General features: G+C 38.9%; 1 protein-coding gene across 1 annotated transcript in view; it reads right to left on the reverse strand.

The window, feature by feature from the left end:
- Positions 1-12,336, reverse strand: part of LOC143288467 (dynein axonemal heavy chain 10-like) — a 180,117-nt gene extending 167,781 nt beyond the window's left edge. Inside the window, exons 1-6 of the mRNA XM_076596989.1 lie at positions 12,019-12,336; positions 9,719-9,868; positions 8,699-8,853; positions 4,321-4,545; positions 3,611-3,754; positions 96-323 (exon numbers count right to left, since the gene is read on the reverse strand). Of these exons, the coding sequence (XP_076453104.1) occupies positions 96-323; positions 3,611-3,754; positions 4,321-4,545; positions 8,699-8,853; positions 9,719-9,868; positions 12,019-12,235 (1,119 nt within the window). The 5' untranslated portion in view covers positions 12,236-12,336. The remainder of the gene's footprint in view (positions 1-95; positions 324-3,610; positions 3,755-4,320; positions 4,546-8,698; positions 8,854-9,718; positions 9,869-12,018) is intronic.
- Positions 12,337-20,761: the final 8,425 nt, after the last annotated feature.

A 20,761-nucleotide genomic window follows, 5' to 3' on the forward strand; every position in this document is an offset into this window, starting at 1 on the left:
AATCCATATCTAATCATTCAGATAAGGATACTCAGCAAATAGTATGTCTGAAGATTTTCCATCATCCAAGTGAGAAAAGGTGAATGTCCACCTACCTGTATCTGCCTGGCCCAGTTGGCACACCTGTCCGTGATCAGATCCATCAACTCTGGGTTGTTGAGAACCTCATCAATATTTTCAGGAATGTCCACATCAGGTACATCAAGGCGAACTTCACCTTCGATCTGCTGCAGTGTGCGTGTGATGCTGGAGGCAAACTTCTGCATGTTGATCAAGAACTCATCTCGCAGCATGGCTTTGGCTCGAGATTCAGCTATATTCACCTGTACACAATAAGTCCAAGTAAGTGTTCTCAAACAAGATAGTTCAGTGTGTAAGTGCGTGTGTGATGGATGCAATCACATGAATGACTGTATTCTAAGCATGAAGCACATTTGTTTATTTCTGACTCTCAGACTTTTGTTTCAACATGCATAAAAAACTGTCACACAAACAACACCAAAGATGACAATGAAACACGACATAAAGTAAATGAAACACACAGGTTATAAACATATCAGATGCCACTTATCATGCTAATAACTTTTGGTATTTGGGAGTGGTGTTTCAATAATTAAGCCGCAGACATTTAAGCTCTGTACCTGAGTGTGCAGGTCAGAATATAACTTGGGCTCTTTTATATAGTATTGTAGCATTGGTAGAGCATTGTTATAACATAATCACACTTTGTTTTCAAACCTGATTTAAGATTCTTTGTTTACGTTATTGTCAAAGTCTTTAGAGGGTCATTTCTGTAAATGACAAGGACAAAAGAATATTAAAGTTTGCTTTCACTTGAGTGAAATACGTATATATAATCTTATTTGAGATACACTTGGAAGAAACTAAAAGTTACTACTAATATTACTACTTCTTTGAGTTAAAGAACCATAACTTCACAACAGAGATAACATAATTATGTGGATGAAGTGCCAGTGAATCTAGTACAGATAGTTACAATGTACAGGGGACACACACACACACACACACACACACACACACACACACACGCACGCACACACACAAGTACACATGTGACTGACAGGACCAAATGGACAAGACAAGACAATACTAATCAGTAATAAACATGACAAACAGAAAATGTTAGAGTTTAATTCTAAAGAGCTTGTGGCTGGCGCCAAAGACAGAGCAGCCTAGTTCAAGTCTTGAGTATTCCCACTGTGTGGTGAAGTGATATGTGTGTTGTGCCTTTAACCCCTAGGCTGCCTATATGACAAGATAACTCGTCATGGCAAGCATGTATGCTTCGCTGCCAAAATGACAAGATAACTCGTCATCGAAATATTCTGACTTTTCCCTGCTTTGCGTCCAGTTCGTTGACAAAAATGCTGGTAGCTTTAGCTTGGGGAATCTTTCTGGATTCTATTAATAGCTAGAAACCCCATCTACATCATGAGGCAGTCCTTTATTTGAACGTTTTGGTTGGGTTACTGTCCCAGTGTTTGCCTGGCTCCTCTCCTGGCTCGCTCAACAAAATGTCGGACTGATGCCGTGCTCAAGACAAGCGATCGTAGCAAACTAAATCAACCAAGATTGCTTTCTTTTTGCTGATGCTCAGAAAGAATTGAAGCGTAAACTCAAAGAAGACAGTGATGAACATTTATAGGACGATTTGATAGAAAATAAAGGGAGCAATCAAGAGAGTGGCCAAGATGCGACTATCAGTGAGTGATGCCGGCTGCGCAAACCTTAGCAGGTGACAGAAAGTGACTGAACAGGACAGTGTGAGCAATATTCTTGGCACTCAGCCAACGCAGTCTGATGAGAACTGGATAAAGTGACCGTGTGAGAGGGGTGAAGAGGAGGGGAATGGAAACTGAGGGGGCGTGGCCTCTCATCCACATTATCGCTTGGATAAGTCACAATGCATTGTATATGTATCTCTTTTTAATTTTTATTTTATTTTATTGTGGTTGGTCTAGTATGATTTTGTGTATGCAGATATCCATTTATCCAGAAAATATGATATTTTAGTGCAAATTACCTGACTAATCTTAGTAATGAACAAGTTGAAAATGTGACAAAAAACAAAACACTGATTTCAAAACAACAGCATGTCACTAAAAATATATAAAATGGGGGAAAATCATGTGTTTTGTGTTCTTTATTCATTTACCTTTCAGAAAATATATACTTTTATGGGTCTTTCTCCAATAACAAAGAGCACAGAATTTTTTGAAAATTTATACCCGTTTTTTGTGAAAAAACCCTGGCAAATAGATTTCACTTAAATCTTATTTTCCTGGCAGTGAAAGGGTTAATTGCAGTTAGTGTAAATGTGTGAATGATTGAGAATAAATTTCCTTCCTGGTTTTTTCTTTTTACACTCTGTGTGTGTGTGTCATTGAGAGACAGGTGAGTGAGGAGAAATTTATTTACATGTGAACATGTGCTTTTGAAAAGGTGTGAGGTACAAACAGATTTTCTCATAATTTGTTTGTCTTGATGAAAACGTTACATTACAGTGTGTATATGTAGAAGTGCGGGTGTGTATGAATGTGCGCATGTGATCATCAAATGGGTTATGATCAGATGAACTGGTTAAAGTCTCTGTGTATCTTCAAATTATATAATTCAGGTAACAATCAATCAGTTGCAGATATTTGATGTGATTCTGTAAAGGTGTTCAAATATCATCAACCAGGTTCTGATCCATATATTGTGATTATGCAACCACCTCAGAACTGCAAGTTCTTTGCTTCAATCTCCTGACCAGGCAGTCATTTGTAACATCCTTTCATCACACCTTAATTGATTGTCCAAATGTTTGGATGAGACAGCATTAAACAAAACTCCAGTGAGGGAAAGAGGTAGATATCATCTGAGTCAGTCAAAAACAACAACTATAAAACAATGAACAATACATAAATACTACTTCTTTCGGGTGCACCCAAGCAAAATGACATGGGCATCAAAACTAATGCATATGATTATGACACCTTACAAATTCACCAAAGGAACTGTAGACAAACAAAACACAAAATAAAAAGGGGGAATGCAATGCAAAGCAAGGTATCCTCTCCCACTGCAATATCTTATAAATGGCATTAAATTATATCCTTAACATTTCATCTCTTACAATGGTATTCAGTGGGATCTTGTCATCTAGTCACAATCCATTCACATTGCTGAGCTTAGTGAAATATGAAAACTGGATGCAACAAAAAAAAAAAGTGTTGTTGTGTTTTTCTTATGTTATATTGTGACCTAGACCTTCACTTTCAACAGATTTGTGTATGTGTGTGACACTGACTTTAAGTGCAAAAGAAAGGTCCTAATAATTTCCACCGTCCCACCATGTTTGGTCCCTCTATCCTTGCAATATCTGAGAAACTGTCAATGTTCCCCTCTTCTTCCCCCCCCCCCCCCCTCTGTCAAAATCAGGGTGATAACAGACCCACTTTCTTTATGCTTATCAGTCAGAACAAATTAAACAGAACATGTGTGTGCAAACTCTACATCTACTTATCGCATTTTGCCACTCTCTGCATACATTCCCATAAGAGATGATTATATGCTAAAGAATCTGGGGCAGTATTAATAAAGAAACCTTTTTATCTGTGTCCTTGTCATCTTCAATGGAAGCCTGTGTGGCTGCAGTGTCCTGACGACTGACAGCAGGAGACTGTGCACTTGGGGAGGCCATTGCTTCCCCATTCTTCAGCTGACTGAATGAAAGCAGCGGCATGAAGACCTGCAACCAGCACATCATCACAGTAACTTTTGACAGCCTGCAGCCAGTATGTTGTCATGGAAACTGCTGTCTGTAGCATACTACCAGCACATCATCAGAATGCTTGTCACTGCTCGCAATCAGCCTTCTGTTACTGCTGATCTTCTTTGTCCATTATTTCACACAACCTGTATTGTTATTCCAATTTTCAAAACATGTCACCAATGTTACATATTACCATGTGTTCTCATAAATTTCATCTGATCTCTCACTATGATGCTTGATCAGCCAATATCATTTTGTGCTTACTAGTAGATCTGTCATACACAACTAAATATGAGAAGGCCTTACAAAAAAGAAAAATTATCCACAAAACCAGCTGTTCTACTTGGCGTAAACTATACTTGATATCTGGATGCTGGCATGCAATAATTTGGAGAGAAAAATACATTTCATTAAGATGTAATAAAACCATCTGAAGTGAAGGGCTAGGTGTGCTCTTTCTCTGAGTTTACTATATGAGCCTTTACTGACAGCCCACAATACTGCTTACCGCTACTGACCTGTTGCTACTTGTAGTTACTAACCTGTCCGATGATCTGCTCCAGCATGATGAGGGAGTGACCATTCAGAATGCCAAACTCAAAGTAGGCTGGCAGCATCTCATTGGCTTCCTCTATGGAGTTGGGAAGTGGCACCATGCCAGGTGTGTTGCGCAGAAAGTACAGACAGTTCTCATCAGTCACCTCCTCTGGTAGGTGTTGGTACACCATGTACAAGTATGTGCGCCACACTTTTTGTATAATCAGTTTCTGGAAATGAATAACAGTAAGTACAGTGACCATGTATCATCAGATCAGCTAAAGTTGTACTGAAAAATGGCAGTACAATGTTGACATTTGTGGAATAATGAAAAATCATGTTTGTGTCTTGGATGAAAAATTGTTTTTATGTCTGAACAGCTGAAAAGCAAGGGCCAAGAAAAAAGTCATAATAGGATTATGTAATATTCATGGATTTAATAACAGATCAGGGACAAAGTTTGGATGAGCAAAAATTCTTTTATAAACAGTTATATAAACAAACAACAACAGAAACTGATATTAAAGAGGAAGTGTTTTTTATGTAAGCTTTCCTCATCTTAGTGAGGATGCTGCTGCCTTGTGTGAAGGGATGATCACCGTAGAAGAGATGAGTAGAGCCTTAAAAATGATGAAAAACGGCTCTCCCCCTGGCACTAATGGACTTAAATAGAATTTCTTACATTCTTTCGGCTCAAAATTAGTTGTTCACAGAGGCCTTTCACAATGGGCAATTATCTTACTCCCAGAGATATGGTGCAGTTATGTTGTTACACAAAGGAAAGGGTTCACAGGGAGAGAAACTTAATAATTGGAGACCCATAACTTTAACCAACTGTAATTATGAATTAATAGCTAATGTTTTAGCCTTAAAACTGGGTAGTCATTTACAAATTAATAAATGAAAACTCAGAAAGGTATATAAAAGGCAACATTTATCAGAACGATTGATGATGTAATGAAATATTTCAATGAAATTAATAAAGCTGGTTATTTATTACCAATTGATTACACAAAGAGATTTAATTTAACTTCAAGAAATTTTCTGTTATATGCATTAAGTTTTTTGGTTTGGGGAATAATTTCCCAAATGGGTGTCTGCTTCGACAAAGGGTAATCTCACTTAATAAATCAGAGTGGGTGGTAGAACCTTTTGATGTAAAATGTGGTATAAGACAAGCTTTTGTATAAGCAGTAGAGTTAATAGCTTTGAAGGTTCAAAACAGTTCATAGGTAATATACGCAGGTGTTTCTTAGAAACTAAGATGACATGAATAAGGCATTGGAAGTCCTATTTTCATTTGATCAAATCTCTGGCCTAAAATTAAATTAAAAAAAACAACAACAAAAAAACAAAAGCATTAAAAATGGGAAGACAGGAAAAAGAGTAGAATCTTCTTTTTACAATGGTCAACAAAATTAAAATTTTTGGTATGTATAATGAAGCCTATAGGATGGCAAAATATATTGAAGACAATTGGAAAGAAAGTCTGAATAACTTGAAAAAGTGAGACCTTAGCATTCAAGATGAAATAATAATAATCAAAACCTTTTTAGTGAGTGGGATGGCACATAAAAAGAAAACATTAAAATGATCTGAAAAAGTAAACATTCGTTATATTCATATATGGCATTTATTAAAATGCCTTGTATCACATTCAACTATGAAAAAGGTAGGTTGTGTAAAACATTAATGTATGTAAAACACTTATGTGTTGAAGTATGTTAAACAGTGTTGTGTGCAATATGTGTAAAACAATTTCAAAGTACGAAAAACCTTAAGGTGGTGAGGTATGTGACACACTGATGTGTCCAATGTGAGTAAACCATTTTTGACCGGCTGACACGGTCGATTCAATTTCTCTTTTATGTTCATTCTAGTTTTATAGTTTTAAAGTTGATATGAAAATTGAGTATTTTGTTAAAGTAATAATATGTAGAGCCAAGTACAAGTACTTCTAAATGTCGTATGAAGTGAAAAGGACTTCATTTTGAGAAAAGTCAAGACTGGAAATTTTTATGTTTCATCAATTCAAGGGTATTAATTCTCATGTTTTTATTATTTTTAACTGTGAATTCCGACTGATTCTGAGGATATTTTTATGGCAGTTTGGGGCATAATCCAGTAAGTGATGAGGCATTCACAAATCTTTCTCTGAATAAATATTTAACGGTCTCCTTCTCCAACTTTCCATCACATCTCATCGTGTATTGTCAATTGAATTCAGGATTGAACGGGCAGGTCAACAACTTGAAACAAAATGGTGTTGTTCGCGTTCGCGAAGAATATGAGCACGCACTTTGAATATGTATAAACATGTGTACGCAATTGATTTTTGCCCATGACCTTCAGGGCTCAGCCAATAGATCTATAAAGTCCACTCGTATTGATTTTAGTATTTTCCGAAAAAGACCACATGGGTGAATGAACATAGTGAAACCCTGAACACTGAGAGTAAAACACACAAGCTTTTATGTATTGAGTATAATTTCAAAATGTAATGTTTAAGATGAGAAAGATCAGTTTGAAGCAAATTAACTCCCCTAGCATTAATTACAGATTAATTTCCGTTTTTTACTATCTGCACCAAAGACATGCAAAATAAATATAACTTCCATGCTTAGCAAAAGAAGTTCCTGTTTGAAGATAAAAATGACTGCTCTTGTTGTTGTGTCAGAATATCAAATCAAAGTGCCAAGTTAGAGAATAAAAAATATATAAATATAACAGTAAATTCAGTCTGCATGTAATTTGGCTTCTTTTTTATTTTTTGTGCCCATCCCAGAGGTGCAATATTGTTCTAAACAAGATGACTGGAAAGAACTGAATTTTTCCTATTTTTATGCCAAATTTGGTGTCAACTGACAAAGTATTTGCAGAGAAAATGGCAATGTTAAAGTTTACCACGGAAACACACACACACACACACACACACATACACACACACACACAAGCGAAAACTGGGTTAAAACATAGGCTCACTTTGTTTACACAAGTGAGTCAAAAACAAAAAGCACCTGTTTCACGTCCAGTGCACATTCAACCCTACATTTCATGAAAATTGTGGAGCATTAGCGGTTATATGTTTCCTGTGGCTTGCATTTGAATGTGAATTCACTGGCCTCCAACTGCCATGCCCACTTCACACCCTCTGGCTGGCATTTGACCTGTCATCTTACATCACTCGTCTCCCTCTCCTCCCCCTCTTCCAACACTTGCTGCATTTATTCTGTCAGTGATAGCCACTTGTTCAAAAACGCTGTCTGGCTGCATTGACAGAATGAATTACCAAGAAATGGGCTGTCAGTTTCATCACTGTCGTTAACATTCACCTTCATGTTCAAACCAGTCATCCGACAGAGAGATCCTTCTCCATCGCTATAGCAATCCATGATCAAAAGGACAGCTTTCAAAATTGTGTAAATCTGCTGACTGGGACCACTTCCTTTTCAACGCCTTTTTTTGCATATGATGCAAACCCCTTTCCACACATCTTCCACTTGGTCCAGTTAGCAAATTATCATCAAGTAGAAAGGGGTCTTCTACTGATGCATGTTCATTTAAATAGTGTTTTTATAATCCAGACACTTCAAACAAACCGTTCAGAGTCTGTTAATGTGAGTATCAGTATCAGTAGCTCAAGGAGGTGTCACTGCGTTCGGACAAATCCATAATCGCTACACCACATCTGCCAAGCAGATGCCTGACCATCAGCATAACCCATCGTGCTTAGTCAGGCCTTGAGAAAAAAAATTCAAATAAATAAATAAAGAAAAAGAAAGAAAGAAAATAAAATAAAATAAAATAAAATAAAATAAAACAAGAAAATAAAATAAAATAACAAAACCAAACCAAACAAAACAAACAAATAAAACAAAACAAAAAAAGAATAAATAAATAAATAAAATAAAAATAAATAAGTAAATAATAAAAAAATAATAGATAAATACATAACAAAAAAACACACTAATAATAATAATGATAATATCTATAAGGCGCAAAAACTTGATGAAGTCAATTGTAAGCGTACAAAAAAATATATATAATAATAATAATAATAATAAATAAATAAATACATAAATTAAATTAAATAAAATGTGAACTGAACCAAACTCCAATGAAGGAAAAATCGGAACATATGTCTTGTAAGCACTATGGCAACAGTTTTTGTAGGGTGTCAGCGAACATCTTACAGGCACTCAACTGGTTAAGACTCTGCATTATTTTCAGTGTAACTGTATAATAAGTCTGCAGTCTCAAAAGAAGCTGCAAAGATCTGTACTGGTTTTAAATATGCCTCTAATCATTCATAACTCCAAAATTTGAAACTAATTACACAACAATTGGTGATAGAAAAATATCAGGCCAGAAATTTTTTTTTACCGTTTTGGGTTTAGTGTCTGCTTCTTCTGCTTCTTCCCCGTCTTCATTCTGTTCCCCTTCAGTCTCTGGAGGTGGAGCAGACTGTGCTGGTGTGGGCGGTTTTTCTTCAACAGGTGGAGTGTTGGGTGCATCTTTTTTCTGCTTCTTCTTCTTCGCTGTATAATAAATACCACAGAACACTTAACCACTCCAAGGGGCATAATGGGAAAATCATGATGTATACTGCAATAAAGAGGCATTGAAAGGAAGAACAATTATCAAGGCAAACAGAAATATGTTTCACATGAATAAAACTGTTAAAATAAAAAGCAAGTGACAACAATAATAGCAGCATTAATAATACTATATGTTTATTTCACGACAGTGCTTTAGCTCTTTATCAAATAGAATATTCAATGCTAGCCATGTATCTTGGATCATCAAAGACTTTGACAGGCATTTACAAAAGCACAAAGCTCTTTGTCTTTTGCTCTAAAACTTGCAGGTTTGAAATTCCTGGACAATTTCAAGTTCTTTATGGACACTGTTTTAAACAATTCCAAATGTTTGTCTAAAAAAACAAAAAAACAAACAAGGACGGCAAAAACCCATCTGTTTCACACATTGCTTCAAAGGAAGAAAAAGATCCATTTTCTTCACAACTGCTAGGGTCTTTCTGAGCCCATGAAACACAGAAAAATACATTGCCTCTGTGGAAAGTATTGTAAGAGATACTTACTGAACAAAATGTTTTGTTCCATTTTGTCTTCTTTTTTTACCCAAGAAACAGATCAAAGCAAACAAAATGTGATGCACAGCAAGGGTTAATGAAATGGTGTTATACTGATGACTTTATTTCTCCTACCTGACCCCTTTTTCCTCTCTCACTATTTTATTGTGTTGATAATTTAAGCACTTACTGACTTGCTTCTAGCTAAATGGTGTGCTATAATTCTTTGAGAAATAACACATATTCTAGCAACCAAAAACAGGTATCAACATCTGTCAAAAAATGCTAAAGGCACTTCTGTTGAAAATAACCTTTCTTTGGAGCACCATCTTCTTCAGTCGGAGAGGAAACAGGAAGAGCCTGTTCTGGTTCCTCAGCTGGTGTATCTGTCTCTTCTCCTTGCTTTTCACCGTCACCTTCCCCTCCTTCTTCCTCTGCAGTAATGTCTGGTATTTCTGGCTCTGTAATGATAAAACGTAAGTATGCCCAAGTTTGAATCACATTATCATTTCTTCTTAGATGATCTAAAAACAAGAGATCATTTAAAGGGATTTACTCAAATACTTTTGAACTGTATAAAGACATTTGAACATAGTGAGCATTAAACTAAAAAAGTAAAAATAACTGAAAAAAGAACAATGTGGAAATAAACTTATATCAGACTAAATGGATATATTATTCAAAATTTTAAGAGATTCTAAACAGTAAATAACATTTCTGTTTTTTGTTGCTGTTTTTGTGTGTGTGTGTGTGTGTGTGTTTTTGTTTTGTTTTTTGTTTTTTTTACAGAAAAAGATGAAAATGTTTTTGTGGGTTTTTTTTTAATGTTGTAATCCTCAAAATAATAACATCATATTTTTCTAATTTGGGTTAATTCTAATTAGGCTCAAATCCACAGTCTTCTGAGACTTTTTCAAGCAGTATTACAGTGCAAGCACTGTATCTGCATGTCATGTAACTACCATTCCAAGACTGAGCTGTTCAACCATCATTTACAGATGATAATCAAACTTGTCTCAAAGTCACCATCTCATGGCTTTGTTGGTTTGTTTTTAGGCAGTTTTACCTCATGTCCCAAAGAAGCAAGGCGTAGTTGCCATTCCAGCTGTGCCCTAATATCATATACGCAGGTAGTTGTGGGAGTTGGCTTACATTCATCTAAAGGGAAATGAAAAAAACAAACAAACAAACAAAAAACAAAAAACAACAACATATATTAACTTTTTTTCAAATGTTCTTCAACTTTCTGTCACAATGGTCAAAGTAGGGCAGATAGGCTTAATTGCAAAAGATCCAGTTGCAATGACCAGCTCAACATGTGTACTGTACAGATAACAGGTTGTACGATTAAATGTCACTCTTCTGCTTTTGAAGGCTTTCTCCGATTGGTTGCACCAGGAAAAGTTTGTCTGCTCCTTCTTTTCAACTTTTCTCAATGGTTGAAGTAGCAGGGGTGCCTGAGGGTAAATGTGAACGGGCAAGTCCAATTGCGAATTATGGGTTTAGGTACATGTGGACAAGCAAAACAAAAGCAGGTCAAGAACTCATTTGACATAACATATCATTGGAACATTGCACCACACACACACACACACACACACACACACACACCACACCCTTTTGAGAGAACTAAGTAACTGTGCAGCATCATTCACAAATAGACTCATAAGAATATCCTATGGTCCAATAGCAAACAACACTATTTTAGAGATTCCTGTCAAAACTGACATTCTGATCTGCCACCAACATGCTTTCTTAAATTCTCCCAGCACTGGTAATGTGCATTCAACATATAAAATGAAATCACTATTAATTTATATACTGTGTAAAAGTTGAAGTCTTACTGCATGCTTCCTTGATCTTAGGATTTTGAAAGCACATTTGTGAACGTCATCAGCAGTATCTGTATCTGTGTCTGTAGGGTATGTTGCTATCACCACTTATGACATAAACGCAACGGTGGGGGGAGTGCGCAGCCTAGCACTAGTGGTGTCCTGAGAGCCATGCTTTGAAGCTCTCGACAGATGTTGCTGTCACCATTGCCTCGTCCAGATGGTTCCAGTCACGAACAGTGCTAATAAAGAAAAAGTTTCTGAACTGCTCAGTCTGAGATCTGCCTACTACAAAGGATCTTGAATTGTTCCTGATGTGATTGGAGATGGCACTTGTTGCGTCATATTCTTTAAAGTCGCGAGGTTTGATGCGACGTCCTTCTTTGTGTGGAATCAGGAAACCAGTAGGCGGTATGGCCGGTACCAACCCCAGTGTGCGCGAAGAGATGAAAGTGCAAAGAAACAGCAGATGTTTGACTGGTTCTTGGAAATGGATATATTCATTAAGGTATCAGAATGAGGTGGAAGCACACATCAAATTGCGAAATGTGTGAAAAGGCCTCGAAGTGGGGCAGTACACAAACTGTTCACAATTAGGCATACCTACCCTATTGGGTCCTGTGTGATATGAATCATGATCCACATGAAGTCAGTTCTAATTAGTATTTGCAAAGGAAGTGGCAAAGCAAGGTGAAATGACCAAAACAAATCTTCTTTTCTCTTTAAAAAGAAAAAGAAATTATTCTGCCTCTTTTCAGTTTATTTTGCCCAGGACTTACCGCATTCTACTTCTACTTCTTCCTCTTCTTCTTTTATGACCTTGTAGAAGAGGACTGAGGATTCGTTTTCCTCCGGTGTGTCGTTTAGGAACTTCAGCAAACATCGTTCAACTTCTCCGTCATCTCGCTCCAGCAGCTCCTCAAATACTTCAAGCTCTTGGATGTCTAGAGCTTGATACACTCTGTTTCGGACCCATTCTATCCTTGGGTCATCCATATTGGTGTTTCATTTCAGACACCCATCATGATTTGTTGGACATGGTGCGCAACACACTGGCTCCACTTGTGAGGAATGTATCCAAGATAGCCGAATAATCGCATGATAGGTGCGTCTACTACTACGCAAGCAAATAAAGTCCAGTGATTTACATACAAATACTTTGGAATTTTCCAATGGAAATGAAAACAAAATGGGAATGTTAAATGAACAATAAACTTTACCCGTTGTTATGTGTTTTGCTCAAATAGATGCTTATATTTACGATTAATTTACTTCAGTCGTGAACTAGTATTCATACGCGTAGTTCCATGAACTGTGGGCCTTGTTGCCATGTGGCAGCCATATTGTTACTTCATGGTTGCTAGTGGGAACCAAGTCAGCAGTTACCTCCCCACTCCACACCTTTTTTTTCCGAAAATGAAGAAGAAACGAAATGAAATGGATTCTATTCAAGATAATGGAATATAGGTATTTTGGATGCAAAAGTGCGACACGATCGCTAGAGAGCTCCGTGCTTACATAACAAACAGAGACGCGTCACATGATCTGTGCTCTCGCAGTTGACTGGCTCTCCAAGCATTGACATGTCCAGGGAATTCTGGAGAATGTGCTCCAAGCGAGCAACAAATGCTATCGAGAGAGGCAGAACGTGCGAAACAGCAGGCTTCGTTTTTCGAATTTTGCTTTTTTTTCATTTTTCACACGACGGCACTTCACCTTAAAGAGTTTGGTTGTAGCAACGGAGGCTATCAAGTGAAGAAATGGATGACAGAAAATGTTTGCTGCTTTTGTCTTTGTCGGAGGCCTTTGGCATTGCTCGCGATTTCGAGTAAAAGTTAGATGCGCATGCGCAAGATGGCCGCGGGACTCTCCAGTGGTTTTAGTTTATTCAGAAAATAAAAATATTAATGTACATTCAGACCTTTGGGCAAAAATAAGAAAGGTTTTGTTTTGGGTTTTTTTTTTAGGAATCAAACGGCAATATCCACCACCCCCCCCACCCCTCAAAATGGAATGAGTAATGTTCACAACAAGGCACGGACGTTCACCCTGTCAGCAGACCAGCACTAACGGCAGAAAATTCGCAGAATCTGATGATAAGCGGGATGCGTCACTAACTTGGTAATTAATTCACAATGATAATGTTAATTATCCTCCATCTAAGAATTTGTTGATCAATAAAAGCAGCAAACATAATGTAGATTAACTTTTTCCCTTCCCTGATCATTCAATGAGTTCTCCCCAGACCATTTAGAAACTAAAAGAGTATAAGTGTTGATAATCTAGTGAGATTACGTCATCAAATCGTGTCATTATTGGACGTCATTTTTTTTCTCTGCTTGTCGAAACTAATTGCAGAGGTGTACGACGTAACTTGAAACACAGAAAGACAACGCAGTCATAGGCCAAATAAAGCCATAGGCTAGATCTAGTTCTTGTGTTATTGTGCTTAAGCGCCCAAACCGTTTTTTGGACCGGAAATAGTCTGCCAGAACCGGAAGTGACAATCTAAATGGCCGGGCATCATCACTAGAATTATGCCGAACTGTGTGTCAAATTTTAGATCAATTGGTCCAGTAGATTTTGTGGTAGCCTTTGCCACACATTTGTGTTTACACACACACACACACACACTCACACACACACACACAGAGACACTCAGACGGAAATTTCTCGCACTGGTCCATCATAACAGTACTCTCCTTTTTTATAAAAGGAGAGTACTAAAAACAAAACAACAACAACAAAATATAAATACAAACCACATACTAGCGACACATCAACTACTTAAGAAACCACGTAAGAAAACCCAGAAATATTATATCACACACACACACACACACACACACAAACAAACAAACTAACAAACAAAACCCAACAAAAAAGAAATAAGAAGAAGCAACAACAACAAATATCAAAATTACACAACAGAAATACTTGTTGGACTATTCATAGTCCAGTTCACCGTCGATGAAGTAGACAAAACAAACTGTGAAACACACATAATAAACACACACACACACACACACACACACACAAACGCACGCACGCACACACACGCACGCACGCACACACACACACACACACACACACACACACACATCCAGTAGATCTTGATGTAGCCCTTGCCACACATTTGTGTTTACACACACACACACACACACACACACAGACATAAATTTTGCGACATGGCTTCCATCGTAATAGTACTCTCCTTTTTATAAAGGCAGGTACTAAAAAGCAGATTTTAAATGTTTGACCGTCATTCAGTGTGAAGTTTACGTAACTAGCGCAATGAATAACAATTTAAAAGAAACAAGTTAAAATCTAAATGTTTTATTAATATTATTATTATTATTATGCACCATCTCTGCTTTTTTTTTTAGTAACTACGGTACGGCGCATCTCCGCATCATGATGCTCAACCGGGCCAGGCGATAGGGGGCGGGGCCTTGCGGTACCACCGGAATGTGTATAACGAGATGAGTCAGGGAGTGCTTCTTAATGCACAGATGCGCGTAGAATTTTCTGCCGTTAGTGCTGGTCTGCTCTTAACGACGTCACAAGTCAAGAAAATATGCACTATATTATTGTCACAGATTCAAATTAGATTCAAAGAAATTAGAGGAGTTTGCCCCTTTTGGCGAATGGAGGATACAAGCCGGATACAATAACAATACATACTCATTGAATCACAAATTCAATTTTGTGGCTTCTTCAACCTGCTTTCCCTGCTGTAGTTTTAACTATGAGAATTCGATAAAATAAAAATAAAAAATTAATTAAAAAAAAAAAATCGATGCCCAGTGGGTCGATCCCGAATCATTACTGTATCCCTGGATTGTACAGCCGATAATGCAGCAAGTGAGCACGTGACATCGCCGCAGTCAGTGACGACGATCATATGTTGGAGTTTAGCCACACCGCGCACGTCGCGTGGGTTTGTTTACGCCAGTTGCGACCTACATCATGGCGACCCGTCCCACAATGCACCGCGCGTGACGCCGATCATCTTCTCAAGCACCCACAATTATTTTATTTTATTTTTTTATGAGCTGTTCATATAAATGTTTAATATGTCAACTGCAGATCGAAATGAGGCAGACCGGAAGAGAAGGCGACCTGGAAGGCGAAAACAGAGAAAACAGAATTTGCAAGGAATGTAATATATGGGTACTGTTGGGGATGAATTTCCGTTTTGTTTTACTGAGAATATCCCCAAAATACTCAGGTAATTCGAAATAAATTGATACCACATAATTATAAATCTCATAAGTCAATGTTCTGTTTGTGCATTTTTTTCAGAGCTGGGAAAAAAACACAATTTAATCTAAGTAAATTCATAAAACGTGGCCGGAAAGGGTGTGTAACTTTTGTTATATCTCAAACATACTTACCAAAGTTTGACTGATTTGTTGCAAATCATTATCATTAGTGCGCGCGCGTGTGTGTGCGTGCGTGGGTGTACGTTTTTGACTGAGTGTTTCGGAGACATCGTTGGATTGAAGTTGTGAATCTGACTCAGTGACTCAATTAACCTCAGTCCTTACAAAAATCAAGTTGAAAGTGGGCCGGATGGGAACACAGATTCAAAAAGCTTACACAGTGGTCATACTGCCCTGGGCATGCAGGTGTTAAGGGAAATGAGCGAGCTGGCAGGCTTGCTGGTAGTGCAACTGACAACGAGTAGTCTACATCCTGAACTGCGGATTTTAAGAACCGGGTAAAAGAGTACCTCAAATTATAAATACCAGGAGTCCACTCAGTCGCACGGCCACTGATTTTCTGCATACCTCACAGAAAGAACAATATAGAGAGGGAGTCGAACGTAAGTTTAGCCTGGAAGGCAGCCCACGATCCTCCGCGGGAAATCAAACAACTAGAGGCATCACCGTGATGGTCACCGTGATGCCTCTAGTCACGGTACCGCCGGTGATGCCTCTAGTTGTTTGATTTCCCGCGGAGGATCGTGGGCTGCCTTTCCAAACCAAAATAGCACAAATTTCTTCAGTCAAAATGGAACCGTGCATCTCTCGGTATCAGTATCAATATCAGTAACTCAGTCAACGGGAGGCGTCACTGCGTTCGGACAAATCCATATACGCTAGTAAACCACATCTGCCAAGCAGATGCCTGATCAGCAGCGTAACACAACGTGCTTAGTCAGGCCTTGAGAAAAAAACAACAACAAAAACAACAACACACAAACATACAAAAAAATATTTAAAAAAAGAAAGAAAAATAAATAAATAAATAAAATAAAAAGAAATAAGCAAATAAATAATAGATAAATACATAAAAAAAAGAACTACTGCTACTAATAATAATATTTATAAGGCGCAAAAACTTGATGAAGTCAACTATAAGCGTACAAAAATAAATAAATAAATGAATAACAATGATGATAAATAAGCAAATAAATGTAAAACATGCAGACACACATTCACACACATATGCATAACAGATGTGCACCAAACATTCAGTTTCACAGATATGAAAGCACAATCAAATACACATAAACGTACATGAGCCCCAACACACACACACACACACACACACACTGTGACACACACAAACACATTACCCTGCACCCCCCCCCCCTCCTCCACACACTCATTTCTAGGCTACGTATCGATGCTTCCACGGCGCACACACACACACACACACACACACACACACACAGAGGTACACTTACTTGTACAAGCACACACATATATACAAATATATATATGCACACCAGCACGTTCCAATATTCCGTTGCTTCCACAGTGTAGGCATACACACACATACCTCATCCTCTAACTCCCCCCACCTCCCCCCCCCCCCCCCCCCACACACACACACACACACACGCATGTGCACAGAACTCTCCTGACACTTGTGTACACTTACACCCTCGCGCACGCACACACGCACACAACTGAACACACAGACCCACAAACACACATATACACACGCACAGAGGCTGCCCCTGATAGGCCGCAAGAGGGGTGGGAAAAGATGAATGTGGCGTCTAGTGTGTTGCTCAGTCTATTGTATTTGGAAAAGCCCACAGAGACTGTTCCGTTTTGAAGAAATTTGCGCAATGTTGGTTTGGAAATGATGCCAATATTTGTTTGTGGATTTACAAAACATCGTGCTCTACCTTTCATGCTAGACTTACGGCCGCTCCCTCTCTCTACCTTTATTTTTTTGAGGCGATCGATGGTGTGATGGCCTTGTACCTGTTCTTTTTGATATTCTTTGACTTTTCTGAGGATTTCCGATTTTCCTAGATGTAGGCCGCTCGTTGTTGTTGCGTTACCGGCCAGGAAGTCTGTCAGCTCGCTCATTTCCCTTAACACCTGCATGTCCCGGGCAGTATGACCATGTAAGTTTTTTAATCTGAAAGTTGCGCATTGCCTTATGCCACTCTGGGCTTCCCATTCCATTTTCAATTTTCTGTATGAGGTTCATTGAGTCGGTTAGAATCATGGCATGTTGGTTTACGGGCATATGGATAGATGATAGCCACTGGAGGGCATGTGTCACAGCTTCAACTTCCATCGTTAGGCTGGAGGTTGTGACTTTGTAGGCAGCATTCTCTTCCCTAATTGTTTTTCCATTTCGTTTCGCAGTGAATCCCCAACCGGGTTAGTCTTTGGTGACTGAGCCATCTGTGTATATGATGATGTCCTCTTCTTTACTGTTTTCTTCTATCAGTTCCGCATCAGTTTTGCCCTCTGGCCATTCCCGACAATGTCTGCCTAGAGTGGGTGAAATTGCTGTGTTGAATAGATGGCTGAGGTTTTCGGGGTTTTTCTCCCATTCTTTTGTTTCTTTCAGGTCTCGTAGTCGGATACTAGCTGGATTGTGTCTTCTGCTTGCCCCATCCATGATCATCCTCGTCAGTCCTAGACGGCTGCCTTTTGGTTCTTTGACTGCGTCATGCAGTGGGTTTTGAGGGTTTTCTAATGCTCTGAAGTAGGTCTTGACCTGTTCTAACTTGTTTCTGACCTGCACTGAAGGAAGGTCAAGCAGGTATCACATGGTTTCCGTGGGCATGTCTTTTATTGTTCCAAGGATCAGCCTCATAACTTCATTTTGAACTCTTTCTAATTTTAGGAGGTTGCTTTGAGACGGTGTTGTTAGCCCAAGCCCGTAGTTGATCACATTGAGGACGAGTGATTGGTATAGCAGGAAGAGGTGGCGTTGTTCAATACCTTTGGTTGCCATTGCTTTTAAGACTGAAAGACCCTTTTTGCATTTGAGAACAGTATTCTCCGTATGTTTTTTGAAGGTCAGCATCCTGTCGAAGTGTATTCCTTGGTAGCGTAGGCATTCGGTTTTCTCGATCTGAATCCCGTCGAATGACACAGGTGGTGGTGATTTGCTCGCGGTTCTGTTGAGGGTGCACAGCAACGTTTGGGCTTTTGCTGGATTGATGGAAAATCCTGTGTCTTTGCACCATTGAGCGATATTGTTTAGATGTTTCTGGACGGCTTTAGTTCTTTCCTGAGCATCTTTCGAAGTTTTGAAGACCAGGCCATCATCCGCAAGAGTAAGTACCTGAGCTATTCCATTGTTGTTTAAGTCTGCAAGACGTGTAGACGTTGTAGAGGACAGGAGAGAGCGGAGACCCTTGTGGCAGTCCCATGGATAGTTTAGAAGGTGCAGACATCCAATCTCCGAGGCGTAAGACGACGGTTCTTTCCTGAAACGCTGCTGCTATCCATCTTGTCGGTGTCAAACTTACTCCATACCTTAGTAGCAGCTCCATGAGGTGCGCAAACTGGACTTTATTGTGGGCATCTTCAAGGTCGATTGCTACTGGTAGTGTTTCTTCTTTTCTATGAAATCCTTCATATACCTCATATGCAAAAGCAGCTGCATTTTCCCATGTGGACTTACCTGTTCTGGAACCACCTTGATTTGAAGGGAGAATGTGCCTGTGTTCAAGATCCCTTGCAAGTTTCCTGGCTATCATGCGTTCCATAAGCTTTCCAGCAATGTTTTGCATGGTTAGGATTCGGTAGCCGCTTACCTGACGATGGTCCTTTCCTGGTTTTGGTATGGGTTTTAAGAAGCTGTGTGTCCAGTCCTCCGGCACATGTCCATTGTGGAAACTGTTTTGATACAGATTGAAAAGTTTGCTTCTGACTTCTTCCGATAGCTCCTTGATGTCCGAGTAACGAACTCTGTCTGGGACAGGAGCCGATTCTTTCTTGCATTTAGCTATTGCTTCGTTTAGATCATCTATTGTCAAGTCATCATTGGGCCCAGTCTGCATAAGGGTTTGGTTTAACTCCTCAACATATTTCTTTTTTTCATCTAAGTTTCTTTGATCGCTCTGTCGTATGAAACGTTTGAGCAGGGTGGATCCTTTTTCTTCGTTTGTCTTAAGCTTGGCTCCGTCAGTATCTAACATGTCTGGGGTTGTTGTTGTGCACGTTTTCCCTTCCATGCGACGATAAAATTGCCAGAACTCTGTCAATGTTGTGTCATAACCGAGCACCTTGCAAAACTGTTTCTACTTGTCATTTTTGGCCTCTTGAGCAATGACTTCAAACTGTTTAGTTTTTTCTTTCATTTTTGTTTCAATATCTTTGTCCGGAGAAGGTTTTGTTCTTTCTTTTTGCCAAAGTTTGACAGCCGCATGTTTTTTCTATCCAGGCTCTCTCTGTGTCGGTATTCCACCATGGGGGCTGAACAGTTTGCTTCCGGTTCGGTGCCATTCTTTTGTTTCTTCTGCATCTTAATTTTTCGATGATGGTTGTCTCTTTGGTTTCATACTGAAATGGATCACGCGGTTTCATACAGGGTTTATCTGATAGTTTCTGTAGACTGAAAACTACCAGGAGGTGGTCACTGCCTTGGTGTGGAAGCGTCTCTGCATTCATTCCTGCTCTGAATTTTGGAGATGTTAGAGTGATGTCGATCACGCTGTCACAAGGCAAGTTGGGGATGTGGTTGTTAACGGGCTAAGAAGAATTTCCCCTATCATTCCTTCAAGTGCAAGTCCTTGTGGGTTGGTGTTCCGCTGGTCCCATAACTTCGATCTTGCATTAAGGTCTCCACAGATAACGACTGAGTCTCCAAATTCGTTCTCTATTTCCTCTAAAAAGGCCCAGTCCTCTTTTGTTGTGCAGGTTCCTGGGTGAACATAGGCAATGATGAGCACGATGCTTTTGTGAATTCCGTCAGGTTTTTCAAGAGGCACACCCACTAGTTCACATGAGTTACTACACCATTTATCTAGATTTATGGTGGAAACTTTGTTTTTTAGGTTTTTGTTCAGTATGATTGCTACTCATCTTCCTTCATTCCTTTGAAAGACTGTAAAATTCTCAAAATGTATTGGTCTGTCTGCACTCGTCCTGGTCTCTTGGAACATAAAATGTCAAAATCATATGCCAGTTTCTCAATTGTTGAGATTCTCATTCTCGCGCTGGAGCAATTCCAACTGCCGATTCTAAAGAATTTCTTTGACAGGCGTTCTGCTTTTGTCATTCTGCTACCTAAGCACAATCTTTTCCCACCTCT

This window comes from Babylonia areolata, chromosome 12 (assembly GCF_041734735.1).
Source record: "Babylonia areolata isolate BAREFJ2019XMU chromosome 12, ASM4173473v1, whole genome shotgun sequence".
Classification (NCBI taxonomy): Eukaryota; Metazoa; Mollusca; class Gastropoda; order Neogastropoda; family Buccinidae; genus Babylonia; species Babylonia areolata.